Below are 15,339 nucleotides of genomic sequence, written 5' to 3'. Positions count from 1 at the left end.
GATTTCTGGTTGAGACAACGCCAGTAAAAAATGGAAGGATATAAAAGATGAAAAAAGAGATACGTAATATGTAATTTTCGATAATATGATCTTTACAGTGATACACTATATGCGAACAATTTCATTATATGAATAAATGCTTCTCCCGTGCTTTTAATTCATTCGCTGTAGCGTATAGTGCAACGATAAAATCAAATATTAAATTCATATTCAAATGTTTTTTATACACATATATGTAGCTGTAATATATTAATATATCAACTCAATTCAAAGTAGACAGACAATTCGAAAAATATAAACGTTTCATTTTAATCCGTATTTTAAAAAATTCAAGAAGATTTTTCGTGCAAATCAACGATTGTATAGACTACAGACAAATCAATACGGTTCTATATTGAATCAAAACCTCTTTCGTTGCCATACGCGTTCTTCAATAAGTAATTTCAATTGTAAATAACAGAAATCAAACAGCGCAGAGATCCATTCGCACAACGAATGTTTAAAGAACATCTTAAAAACGTATGCCTTTAGACATCCGTGCGGTTTTCTGAATATTCTTGCCATCTGCAAGTATTGATCGGCGCTCCGTTCGCCTTTCATCCCAGAGAATTGGCTAAAATCGAGACACTCACCGAACGTTGGCCAAGGTGTGTCTGCGGGATCGCAGGTTGTGATATCCACGTAGTTCGCCGATGCTGCCCTGCTCGGCCTGCATCCTAGCCTGAGCCGTCGCGGCGGCAGTAGCAATCACGTGGTGTTGGTGCCCTCCGGGGGCTCCCGCCGTCGTGATGCTCCTACGAGAACGCCAACCCGATCTGCTGCCGCTCGGCGTAGGCGATTTTTTCGGTTGATAAGGTCTGAAAATGGCGTTGGAAACGTACGTTGGCACACCAACGTATTCATCGTGTTAAATGGCGAAGCAGACCGCGTGTATAATATACATATATGTATATTACATATATGTATATATGTATACTCGTACCACCGTTCTAATTAAGAGTTCCTTAAATTGTCAAATCATGTCAACAAAATCGACCGAATTCCTATAAATTTATTGTTTCTTCGCAAAAGCACTTTGAACGCCTTAATACGTCACGACAATCTATTTACTGTTGCTGCGTTGTAAGGATGTCGCCCTTATATCATCCTTTATTTCTAACTTATCCTACTAAGTGTACCCTTATCTCTTATTCTTTCCGGGTTTTTATTTTTTTTTTCGCCTTGCTTTCTTGTTCACCCAAAAACTTCAACATACTGAATGATTCATAAGATTCTTCGTGTGGATTCGCATGAAAAAATGTCTCTTGACCCAAAAAAATTTTCGGCCAAAGGTATATTATTCAAATGTAATAATACGGAAATATGACATCTCATATAAAAAAGAGGATAGGATATATTACTTGTAATATATGGTAGTACATATTATTTGAAGATTTTATCCTATTTATAGGGATATGTTCATGAGCCACGTAATAATATCTAAATTCATTATACTCGTATTACAGAATTAATGTAGTGACGGTAACGGCCTTTCTGGGGCGCATTCTCTTTCTCTTTCCTCCTCTCTTTCTCTGTTTCCCTCTCTCTAGACGACTACTGAATTAATTACAACGATTAACTAACTCGGGTCATCGTATGAGGTTGTATAGCTAATTGTAAGAGCTGCCCTGATCAATATCGCGCATTATATAAATCCGTGATTACAATTTATTCATTATCTATTTATCATACCAAACAATAAAACGTTAAATAGGTTTCTCAAAAAACGCGCCAAGCTTTTAATCTGATCTCGATTTTGAAGGATCTCAAACATGATTATCAAACATAATACATCACAGATCGACGTGATATGAAATTTGTCATGATAAGATTTCTACTTCGCTGGCTACGGTAACCGGATGTGCTAGGGAAATGGGTCATGATAAGGATAGCTGACACCTCTGGACCTGAGAGACGGCAATCGTGTTGCTGCAAGGATCTTTGTTGTTCATTTTTCTCTTTTTCGTTTTCTTTCTTATCTGCTTTTGTCACTGTGCGTAATACAATATAAGAATGGCTGCGACAAAAGTGGAAAAGGCGGTTTTGTTGGAGAGCTGTCGGGCAACGCATACAGCAAAAGATTTCTAGAAGAATATAAGAAAAACACGGTTACATTGTTACTGTCGACCATGTTTTATACATGCAACCCATCTATGTCCAATAACGATCCGATAAAAAGAATACAACGCGAACAATAATTCAAAACAAGATAATTCCATAAAAATACGTAATAAAAAAGTACTTATACAAAGTGAAACAAATAAGCTGCTTATAGAAATAAAAAGCGACCTACGAAAAATTCCTAAATATAAATAGATTGTAAAGTAGATTTAATAAATCGTCCTAAAATAAATTCAGAAAATCGTTTTTTCCGTATTTTTCTTTCCTCTTTTTATAAGCCGTTTTTGTTGTATCATAAATGAAGAATTATACCCGTTGAAATTTTGTTAAATTTATTTTTTGCTTTGATGGTGCGTAATAAAATAGCGAATCGATAGATTTACGCCAATATATTTATCATTGGTTTTAATATTTAAGACTGTTTTAAGTATAGTTTAAAGATGTCATAAGCCAATCAAAGGGCTGAATTAGCATATGTCACATTAAGACATTACTTAAGACGGTCTTAAAATAAGAATGGACTATTAATACCGCCCACAGAACGGTATTCATAGTCAGATCTTATATTCAAGACCGTCTTAAGTACAGTCTTAAGAAGTCATGAACCAATCAGAAGGCCGTATTAGCGACTTAAGACATTACTTAAGACGGTCTTAAAATAAGAACCGACTATGAATACCGGCCACAGAGTCATATTAGCATCTTAAGATATTACTTAAGACGCTATTAGAATAAGAATCGATTATGAATACCAACCTTAAACTACTAATTCATCGGTCTCTATCATAAATTAAGCAAAAAAATAAATTTAACAACATTTTAACACGTACAATTTTGCATTTACATAATACAGAAACTGCTTATAAAGAGATTACAAATAAAATAAACTTTAAGTAGATACACATCTAAAAATAATTTTGTTGGACCATCCAAATGATTTATGTAGGATTTTAAAATATGATGAATAATGTCGCATAAAATTTTTAATATTTTAGCAACCAATTTCAACGTTCTATATAATTATTTTGATGGTCCAACAGAATTATTTTCAGATCTGTATTTAGCTAAATTTTTAGACATTTCAACAAAACCGTCCTTTCACACAATAATTTAAAAACGATAAATACATAAAGGAAAGTCGCCTATATCGTATCCCTTAACGTTTAAACAAAATTATGACAAAAAGTACTGAAGAGATCAGAATATTTCTGTACTTATATTAAACTTTGATTCATTGGAAATAAAACAAAACGATACTTTTACGAAAATAAACATTAAATTACTTTTTTAAATTAGATTTAAAAAAGAAAGTAGCTTTCGATACGATTTGGAGATCGGGTCGTTAAATTGTACCATTGGGTTCCTAAATCGTACTTCTAACCTAACAAACAAGCTGACGTTGTTTATTATCATTTTGACATCAAAATAACATCGTTAACGTCAAAACAACGGCAAATAACGTCAGATTGTTTTACTGTTTACTGGGAAGATAAACAAAAATTAATTTTAAAACTTATTTATTAATAAATTTATTTTTATAATTCCGGTTATACAATAGACTCCCGTTATGGAATATCACCAAAAAATGTTACAAAAGGCATTTTTATTTGTAGAAATATTTTGAGTGCTTGCTTTCCGTTATTCACTGCAAATATTGAAAATCTTTGAAAGATCATAGTGCTGATTTGAAAACTCATCATTTTCGTAATAATTTTTTTTAATTTTAGTTCATCAAATTCAAATTACATATGTATAAAGTAAAACGTCGTTTAATTTTTCTGTTTTAGATTACCTGGAAGATTAATATCGTGCACATCAGTGGACGACGAATTTTTGCGCGACGTGATATTCGATTATTAATAACTTTTACATTTATCATTAAAATTTAATAAAAAGAAACTAAATAGTGTTCAAACATGAACACTGTTAAATCTGTAGTGTCAAATTTAATTTAACGTGAGTCGCCACTGCTCCTACTCAATCATATCGTTATTTTATACTAAAACAGTAGCTATATTTGACACTATATAGTGTCAAATTGACACAATATAGTATCAAATTCAACTATCGTTTTGGTAAAAAATAACGATATATTTAGTAGGAGCAGTAGCGACTCACGTTAGGTTAAATTTGACACCATAGATTTAACAGTGAACAAAAATGGTATAAATTTTACATGAATCGAATTGCTAGTTTCTTAAAAAAAAATTCCCAAACATTTTGTCATATTTTTAGTTAAAATAATAGGATTCCTCCTTTAAGTGTGATAAATGTTAAGAAATTGCGTATTCGTACCTGTAATACTGGTGAAAGCCAGTAAAAATTAGTATATTAAAAAATGTTGTTCTTCGGAATCCTTATATTCTTCAAAGTTATAAATCTTTTAATAATTATTCGCGTCCGATGCTATACCTAATAAACATAACCTATCAATGCGTACGAGCCGCAAGGAGATTAAGGGAGCTCGCAAAAATCGTATCGGTATAATATAAAGACCAGCGACAAGTGTACGATTTATCCAACTCCTTCTATTTTTACAAATTTGCCAGTAGCAACATAACTTACAAATATTTTATTAATTTGATGCTCGAAAAAAATTTAAATATCAATTATAACCCTTTAGTACATTATAATTCAATTACCCACCTTGTACTGATAACACCTTAGGTAAATTGTACAAAAACTTAGATCAGATACCGAGCAAAATCAATTTTGAATGTTATTTGTAAACAGACGATTCGAAAACAAAGCAAAAATGATAGTTCTTAAGTCATATTATTGGTGTCACATCAGTGTCATTACCTTTAAAAAAAAGTATTTAGAAAATACAATGGAGATACGACTTAACCATCGGTGATGACTTAGCCAACTCTTCCCTATATAAGAAAGTTCTAAGCTCTAATTTCACCGAAGAGTAATGAATACGAACACAGCATAGAATAAACGAATCGCGCTTGTCGACATTGAGTGCACCGATGTTATTGCGAATCATAATCACAAATCAATACTGATTATTCTGCGTATTAATCAAATCGATCCATTCGTTGCAGGGCTTTCCGAGTATTAGCATTCATACATTACTTCCGCCGTTCTCTGTATGTGCTTTGACGGGTAAGGGCTTACATTCTACGTCGATAGATCCTGAATTATCGCTGATCAGTTCTATGGTACATCCCAGTTGCATGAATACCGATGATATACCGCGTATGGTGCCTTTCGCCGGTGAGAGAGAACTTAGCATTTTGATATGATTGTGACTGCGTTCGTCAAAATAACACATATGTGCATATGTCCGCAAACGTGCCGTCATAATTTGCAGATACAATATCTGTTATAAATCAACATCGACATTAAATGCTATTAGATCTCTCATCGACTGACCGCGATTTTAACGGGATGTGAAACATCAACAGGTTGCTTTACGACGCGGAATAAGTCGGCGATTCGAGGCGAGCGGTCAAAGCATCGAAGGCATCGAAGCACGTGTGCGAATCTTTGATCAATCGGATTGACTATAAAGTAACACGAATTAATCTCACGAACAGAAAAGGAGAGAGAGAGAGAGAGAGAGAGATGAAATAAAGAGAGATATGAAATTCCTGATCGTCCCAATATGAAACCTCGTGCTGACTGCATCGTTGCATTACATAGCCATATTCTTGCATATATGCACATATCTATCATCAGAATGCGCTCGTATATAGACTTCTATAGACTACTAATACGCGGAACTAAATTCTCGAATAACGTCGAAGGAAATAGTCACTTTGTACTCCCACTTCTCTTCGCTCATATTCGCTGATATAGTCGCATCACTAAAATTCCATCTCGATTCCGACTTCAAATCACATATGCTCTGGTACAACGCTGAAGATGCGCAGTGTACCCTCAGCTTCCTTTAGGCCCACTCTCGTGTTCTAATTATACGAGATTCATCTCGAAATTAACTTACCAGACGGTCTATTTCGCGACGGACAAGATACGACCATTATGGCATCATAATTCAGATCTCATCCTCTAACAACTTATCCCGTTCCAATTCTTAAATCAAAGACAGACAGTACCGCGAATTTAATGAAGTAATAAAAGTTCTCAAGCGAGAGAGACTTAAAATAGCTCATGTATTACTTGGTATCCGCGAATCGATAAGATATATCTATAAATTAATCTTAGAGCATTGCCTTATACATGCAATTTCGCAAAAAATCAGGACAACCATTATCAAACTGTGCTCACAGATACTCACACTTCACATTTGAAAACGATTAAACCGATTATATTAAACCGATCAATGCATGAAAAACCCGCACTGATTCAGCTTTGCGGTGAAACAATAGGAGATTAACTTTTGCTTTTAAAATAATGATAGTTGAAATCTCTTAAAATCATGCAAATAAAACAACAGCATTAGTCCAAATTGTAACTAATTATAACTAATTGTAAGTGAGGAATAATTATTTAAGAAAAACATATATATGTTAATTTTTCTATATATATTATTAAATTTAAAATAAAAATTTTAAATAAATTCTTAATTAAAATCTGTATGATCGTAAGAAGAAAGGAATAATCGATTAACAGCTCGCGATCTTCAAATTGTTTCTGCCTCATTACATCCTTAATAAAGATCTTATAAGTCTTTCCTACATTAATTATGTCAGCCGTTTTAGCCTTCTCGAGACAACTTAATTATTGGTTCGATCATGTTCCTCTATAAGTAACCTAAGAAAGCTTACCTACAGCTATGCCTCAAGTTCATATTTCCATCCCAGCTATTTCTACTTCAATAATATAGTATACTAATTACAATTATAATTTTCTACGAGCAACTTGTATATTAAACAGAAAAGAAGGTTTTATTGAAGTATTATGGAGAGAACGATTTTGCTGAAGTATTCAAAAATTTAATTAGATACACGGAAGAAAAAGATTAGCTGCCACAGCTAAAAATTAGGTATGACAGCTAAATTCAGTAGCATTATATGAACACTTAACGTGGTATCTAAGATGTATCTAATTTCCATTAGCTGTGAAGCCTAAATATTATTATAACAGACAAGCATTTTGCTATTATGTCGATGTATTGATCATTGCAGCAAACGTTTTCTGTGTAACAGAAAATTTGGTAGCAAATACAGTTTCAGCAAATCATATTTAACTGTGGTAGAGACAATTTTCTTTTATACGGACATATCCGATAATTGTGATAACTAACTTCATATTGCTAAATAAATGGATCTGTAACAGACATGCATATTTTGCTATTACGTCCTTATATTAGCTATAGCAGCAAATCTTTTATATGTATTAACAAATTCATAGCTACAGTAGCTAATACAATTTCAGCTAATCAGAATTAGCTGTAAACCAGAAACATTTTTTTTCCGTGCACAAATCAGAAAATAATTTTGTTGAACCATCAAAGTAATTGTATAAGATGCTTAAACTGATTGCTACAATTTTAAAACTTTTAACGGCAGTATCTATAAGTTAAATTTTTAAATTCAACAAAATGTAATAATTCAAATATTTCTTCAACCGTGCGTTCATCGTAGGCAGGTATGTGCGTGCGTATCGATCATTTCACGTTTAAATTAGCTAATCGTTTGATAACTCGCGTGTGCACTTAGATGCTTAATAGTAATGGCCATTAGTGTAAAACCGACGGTCGCTCATCATTAGTGTTAGGTCGCTATGAACTGCAAGAGGAAAACCACAATCAATGCTAAACAAACAATATCGGGTCGACCACTTTCTGGGTGACTCTATATATCCTACGTACATAGATCTATATACTAGCTCTTTCAATCTGAAAATGTAAGAGCAGTATTTAAATAAAAGCTTACATAATGCACTTTATGACATAACATTTTAAAATGATAAATGACTCGGAAAACAATAAATCTTTCTGTAATCTTTATGTAATAAATATTTTTACTTAAATAATAAAATGGAAGATTTTATACAAAACATATAATTATTGAGAATAACTCAATGTTTACTCAAAATTATCTTTCAAAATTTACTTATTTGAATAATTAATCTCATTAGACAACATTAGGTAATTGTACTCAAATTTTGGATATCAAACAAACAGACGATAGATGCATAAGATTAATAAAATTAACACAATACTTTTTTCCTTCGCTAGCGTCATACGTTTCGTGTTATTAAACACATATTTAGTCAGAGCCGATTAATCGAAGCCATGTTTTATGTAATTATCAAGGGCGAATGTCTGCGCAAGTGCTAGGTCTAATGGCAGGCTTTAAAGTTCCGCACACCCGATACGTGTTCTTGTTATCCCACATCGCCTGCATCCTCCTAATTCCATTTGGTCGATAGTGTCCACTTGGGGAAATTTCGGGCACGCTCTTGATGTTTCCTGCGACTGATTGGATAGTCATGACGCACGTATCACTCCAGCGATATTGAGCTATTGACCACCTTTCATACAAGAAGCATATTCTCGCGATACTCCTCTTACTATTCGTTTTTCTCTTCGTTATTCGAAACACTTGAATTTCTTATGTTTGTTTTCTAAATGGAAAAAATAAAAAACTAATTGTTGTAGAGTAGCATCTGATCAAAATTAATTTCGTAAAAACCTTATTAATTTCTACATGCTTAATACAATTGTTCCAGAACTCAAACAACTGTTATTTTTAAAGTCTAATTTTTCATTCTTATTTCACGTTAAAAAAATCTAACAAGAATAAAACATTCCACACTAATGGTTCTGGGGGAAGATTTTGAATAAAAGATGTAGAAATAAACGTAAAGGAGTATTACAACATAATATGTTTATAATACAATCGTATATTCTCATGCATAGCAAAAAGAAACGGCTATATATAAATTTTTCCTTCTTCTTTACCGTATCAAATATTTGTTTCGCCTTGTATAACGTATCCGGTATTAAATCACAACTAGAAATCGGATGAATTACGTGTGCAATGTTTATTTTAACGCATCATATTCAAACAAGCGTCCAAAGGTTTGTGGTTCACAATATCTAAAGAGCGAATCAACGATCCATGATGAAATTCAATACATCAAACGTGTTTATGCCACCAGCTTTCTTCTCAATGCCCGTCACATTGAATCCTATACTAACATGATACATTAATTTCCACGTTTATCAATTATCATTTTAGCTCTTAATAGATATTATTTTGAGAGATGAGTAAGAGAGTTATGAAAGCACACATTCGAATAAAAGTATTTTTCTTATTCTTTACATATTTTTTCTTAATTTATAAATCGATAAATTTTCCTTAGATGCAAAAAATACAATATTTCCTCTCATCTTTATTTATAAAATATATTTTACCTGAAAAGAAAAAAAACTAAATAGCTATATCTCGCGATATTTTTTTCGAACTCCGCGTTGATGAAAGGTAAAGGTTTTAAGGTAGAGTGTAATTTAATTTGAAATCTTATCCGTTTTATTCCAATTCTCACAGATCTTAGAATTGAAAAACAGCGCGTTCTACATTCGATTTTCTCTCTATATATTTCTGATTCATTTAAACATATTCGATTCATACCTATTTGTATACACTGTAATTGTATTGATACATACACATAATTTAAAAATTAAAAATAAATTCATTGACAAAAAGTCTTTAGAAAGAAAAGTTCAAAAAGAACTAAGAAAACGATAGAAAAAGAATTATGAATATTTTTTAAAAATTATTAAAATCATGCTTATTAACACATAAAAAAATTGTTAAATTGCTTGTATAATTTGATAAGTAATATGACCTACTATACCGGTACTGCTCATGAATACGTTTCAAGACCAAAAAAGAATTCGACGCGCGGTACGCAGAATATATATAAATTCACACGGAAGTATGTATTTAAGCATTAAGCATTCGCTTCAATTAAATTTCTCTCGTATTTAATCAGAAAAAATAGTTCAATAGTTGGTTCCAGATCTGGATGTCGAGCTCCACGGGCAATTAGGTATGTCAAAAACGCAGAGTAAACCAATCCGAATTACTGGTAACATTTAATCTGATATAGCACATGAATAGCGAGCAGATAAAGTCTCCTCATTCTCGAGATTACCTACCATCGCGTAGCCAATCGAAGATCTTCTCGTGCCATTCTCTACGAGCACAATAACCGCACGAGTTCCATTGAATCGAGCGCACCAATCGATATATGAACGCGCGCTCCACATTTTAATATTTACCAAGAAAAAGCCTATAATCGAAGATCGTTAATACAATATTCGATGTAAGTTTCTTTAATTTTGTCTAAGAAAAAAAGGTCTGAATGAAAAGATCTGATGCGTAGAGTTAGCATTCTAAAAGGAATTATTTATTAAATAAAAACAAATTTCTTTAGACTTGTTAAGTGATCGAATTGTAATAAATGCAAATTATCTCAAAACTCGAGATAGATTTATCGCTACTTAATTATTTAGTTGCTAGCATTTTCGTGCCACACAATGTGCATAATGTATTAATAACTTTTCCTCTTTTCTCGGAACGAATGTTCTCAGTGGCTGAAACTAGACGTAACTTTCGCAACTGTAATATACTATTAAATTGAGTGAACAACAAAGTCAGGCGAGTAAACGCGATTTGACGTCGACGTCGATATGTGACAGATGTAAGTTTCATTGCATATGTGTACACATGACACTACAACATAACGCGTAACATTGAGAAATGTGTCAGTCCGATGCAATGAAACTGTAAATCAAACACATATAGGGCCAGGAAAGAAAGTTTGTCCACCAACTACAGCAAACTCTCGCAGCAACAGACAGTAGACATACGTTTCGAATTAAATGTATAATGTAGAGAATGATAATTGAAAAATTTCGTAAATAATACTTATATATAAAGCTTAACACTATCGTAAATAGATACGAATATAATTTTCCGTTAATACACACCGTCTGCTCATAATTTATAATTGCGGAACCATATTTATCCATAGTGCAGAAATGTCATAGGAGAAATATGTTACGTCAAGTGTAAAATACTTAATGTTATTAATACATAACGTAACGAGAATAATGCATGAATTACACGCACATATACACGCGAGCTGCCGTCGAGTTAATTGCGATCATAGAGAGAAGCGCCATTAATTAATCGCGAAATTTAACGCATTCTATCGATATAACCATAACAGAATATTTAATTAAATCGGCAATTAGCTACTTAAAGCGTTGTTTACACTGCACGACACGATACGTACATCAGTGACATATATAATTAGTGATACGGAGCACTCTTAAAACTCAATGTCTGCGCAACGAAACAATAATTGCGCATCGTGTGGATAATAATCAACGCGTTTAATAGAGATAACAAATGAGTAACAATTGAATATGACTATTTTATACTGAGAACAATGCATAACGGACTTCATACCAGAGAACCATCTAATCATGTTTGAGTGCTACTGGATTATTACTCAACTGTAATCTTCGTTGAATGCGCATGTTGAGTTTGATTGATTGATACTGGCATAGCAAATCTCTGTTACAACAATCTCTGTCAAACTCAAGATAGTAATAGTTATTCTCGTTACATATCGTGTAAAACGTGCGGCATAAACATTCTAATAACGTTAGAAGGATCAAGATGAAACATATTAATAAGACCCTATTTTGACACGTTTAACGTAAATCGGAAAACCTACGAAACTGGATTAACGACTGACCGTTCTCGGACGTGACGACCCTCCTCATCGTCCTCTTCCTCGATGTCGTGTAGACGCGGGCTAAGCCGATGCTGAGTACTGCCTTCCCTACCGTAATCTTCTTCTTCACCTATCCTTAGCTCACACTCCTTTTCTTCGTCGTCAAAGTCATCGAGGTCTTCGTCGAGATCACCGAGTGGCGCACGTTCTTTAAACTGAGCCACGCAAAGGCGTTTTGGTGGTTGATATTGTTTCTCCTGTTGCAGAACTTTCTGCTGTTGGTGCTCGTGTTGTTGTTGGCTTCTTTGTTGCTGGTGGGGCTGTTGATACTGCTGATGCTTCAGCAAGGAACCCTTCTTGGTCTCAGGGGTGGCCCCCGAGACACCAACACCACCCCCACCCCCGCCGCCGCCGGCGCACGGCAGGCAGCAAGACCACGCGCCCCCCACCTCGGCACCCTAGCGCACTCAATATCAAAACATCCAGAGGGGCCAGCTGCAGCCAGGGTGTTCCGTTCCAAGTCCCAGCAGAGACAGCGTCCGCGATGCTGAGCAACGTGCTCGCTGGGGATTTAACAGTCCCCAGACTCGAGCGAGTGAATTATCGCTTAAATCGAGTATCGCGATATATACGATGGTACTCGATGCTATTTTCTTTGTTGACTCTTCATGCTACTACTCGAGACGACAAAATGCGGTTTTGGCATGAGTACAGTCCTTGAGTGCCCTTTGCTCTGGGGAAGGCCGGTTGAATGTCACCGTCTCTCGGCAACTTCTAGCACAATTCTGTCGCTTGAGGTGCTTTGAAAGTTCTTAACATCCATATAAATGAGCAACGAACAGTCGTCTCGCGGAACTCAAACTGTTGATTTAATTTTTTTCAGGAAATTCAACTGTTCCGTTGCTTCGTGCTTACACTCGTCGACGTAACGCCTCGCGAGCTGCATGATTTTTTTATTTTCTCAGGGCTCCGTCTAGCGTATTGTGCAAATTTCACATATTTTTTTCTCTCAAGTCACTCTTGTAAGCTACGCAAACTTTTCTATGGCGGTAATTTAAATATGCAGAAAAGATTGTCTCTTTGCAAGGCTTTCGTTTATTATTATAAACGGATTAGCAATGTATCTCATCTCAATAAAAGTTATTCTTTACTGGCTTTGCTTATATGGCTGGGATACGTTTCATAAAACTGTAATCTGCAATGTTTGAATTAGGTGATTTTCGGAGTTTCAAATGTATCTCTTTTTTCTCTGTTAAAATTAACGGAAATAAGGAAGCATTTTTTCTTTCTCATCATCATTAATATATTAAATCTTTCGATAGAATCTCAACATTAAAAATGTATAACATTATTCTGTCCTTTTTTTTAATTTATTCTATCTCATGCAGTGGAACGTTTTAATTTAACGATCGTCAGGAAATTGTCTTTCGCGTCTGAATATGCTCACACAACGAATATCAAACGATAGATCAACTGAATATCGAACAGCCAGCAGAATTTCCATCGTGACACATTTAGCATGGTACCACATTAAATTAGTGATTCATATTCAAGCCACGTTCGCCATCATTTTTAGGTCGTTTTGATACATGGATTTGCCATTTAAATATCATGATAAATTCCCTGTCACACTTTGTTATCTCTGAAAATTAAGAACATACAATCTCAAAAATCATCCATCATTGCTTTTGGAATTCCATACCTTCTTTTTAAAGCACTCGACTTCTTGTTCTTTATATCGACACGATATACACGCATTATTATTATTATTAGCAAATCAATTATGGGTAAACGATATCTTCAAATATTGAAGGATCTCTCAATCTTTCGTTTTTCAAACAAACACTCAGATTTTTAAATCATATCCTTACTCTTGATGTTAATTCTTTCGCAGAGTCCATTATTATACAACACCATCACGTAGCAGTAACATATTTACTAATGAAATAATTAATGGAGCAAGTTACCCTTTATCTCAAGGCTTCCTTTGATGTTGCATCGTCTTTCGTGTCACTCTTTCCCTTTGTCCTCTTGCCCACATGATTAAATCCATCTGCAGCTTTTCCATCTGTCTTTAAATAAAAGCAAAATCCTGAACATCATCTAAAGTGAGATAACTACTGGCACAATTTCTTTATTCTAAGAAATATTTAATGGAAAATATCTTCTCTTAAATCTTTACGTTTATCTCGCAAATTAAAAACTTCATCATTGTTCTCTTGACATTTTCGATTTACGCTCATGTGACCTGTCCTTGAATCCTGTCAGTATTATCGCGTCTTACAAAGTCCCGTTTAGTCACAAGAGCACTAATATCTCCTTTAGTCGACACTTACACTGAGTCGCCCCAAACACCATAAAATGTTATTAAAGCGCGACATCCTTGTGTAAGTTATTCTTACAACATAAAAAATTTAAAATGAACTTGCCATTCTCTGACTTGCACTCGAGTTTCCATCTTATTTTCCCGTTCTCGTCATATTCACGCATTTCCTCCTGGCTCTTCACGGCCCAAACTAACCAGCCATTATGAGGTAAACTGAACATGTGGAGTTTTGTCGTCGTCGTTGTTGCTGACGACGAGCCCACTTGTACCTTTTAATTTATTTCGTGCTCGTCAGGACACTCGGTACGCGGTTTAGGAAACTTTAAGACAACAAACCGCAACTAAGCTAGATATATCTATGCGTCCCTTTGCACCTTCTTGTTTGTAGTACAGTTTACTGTCAATGGTGCTTACCGTTTGCTCGAGCTGCTTCATCGTCAAGTCACTTGTTTTCACGGATAATAGAATCTACATATTATTACTTGTTGAATCTATTCTGTTATTATCGATTGTAGTGACGTATAAAACTATGTTATCAACGATTTTGCATGTCGACATTTTCTCATATTTTTATTTCAACGTCTTGCTGTCGTAGTTTCTGTAGTATGTATCGAACGGATATTATCATGCTGTAGAAAATAGCGCTGAGATGGCGAGTCGATTAGAAGAAATTTTAATTAATTCTTATTTCCGAACAGTGGGCATTTGATTACAAAATTAATTATAATAGTTTGTTTATAGATATGTCACGTCTATTCCGAACACATTTTACCACATTTCGCTTCTAGTTAACCATACGCGTTAATCATATGTTTCAATCACTCCTCATGTTAACCCACTTTTATCCACAACGGTAATTAATAATATGTAAAATTAACATTGCGAAAGGTCGTAGCAGTTTCAGTCTATAATCAGAGAATACGCGCAATTTGTTATGACACGCGATCGTCGAATCGAACGCACTTTTACGCACGAAATTCCCATTTTGGCACAATGCTTAAGTTATAAGTCTAAATTACACGAACAAAATCACTCGAGGACACGAACGAGTTCTATTATTGTCGTTTCTTACGCTTAATCGTGCATTATGATCGGACGACACAAATGAGTTTTCGATTTGCACTCTCCGAATAACTCATTACAATAACGATTCACGATTACATCCATTTACTCGTGGAATTATT

At 34.3% G+C, this 15,339-nt stretch overlaps 1 protein-coding gene across 1 annotated transcript; it reads right to left on the bottom strand.

Moving 5' to 3' along the window:
• Positions 1 to 459: 459 nt before the first annotated feature.
• On the bottom strand, positions 460 to 14,590 carry LOC108730139 (uncharacterized). Its single transcript, XM_018459641.1, has 3 exons — positions 14,492 to 14,590; positions 11,851 to 12,287; positions 460 to 857 (listed from the first exon to the last, which is right to left on the bottom strand). Exons 1-3 carry the CDS (start codon positions 14,588 to 14,590, stop codon positions 629 to 631), a joined length of 765 nt encoding a protein of 254 aa, XP_018315143.1. The 3' UTR covers positions 460 to 628.
• Positions 14,591 to 15,339: the final 749 nt, after the last annotated feature.

The sequence above is a fragment of the Mycetomoellerius zeteki genome, unplaced genomic scaffold (genome assembly GCF_001594055.1).
Source record: "Mycetomoellerius zeteki isolate Tzet28-1 unplaced genomic scaffold, Tzet1.0 scaffold85, whole genome shotgun sequence".
Taxonomy (NCBI): domain Eukaryota; kingdom Metazoa; phylum Arthropoda; class Insecta; order Hymenoptera; family Formicidae; genus Mycetomoellerius; species Mycetomoellerius zeteki.
This window is presented reverse-complemented; position numbering and strand designations above follow the sequence as displayed.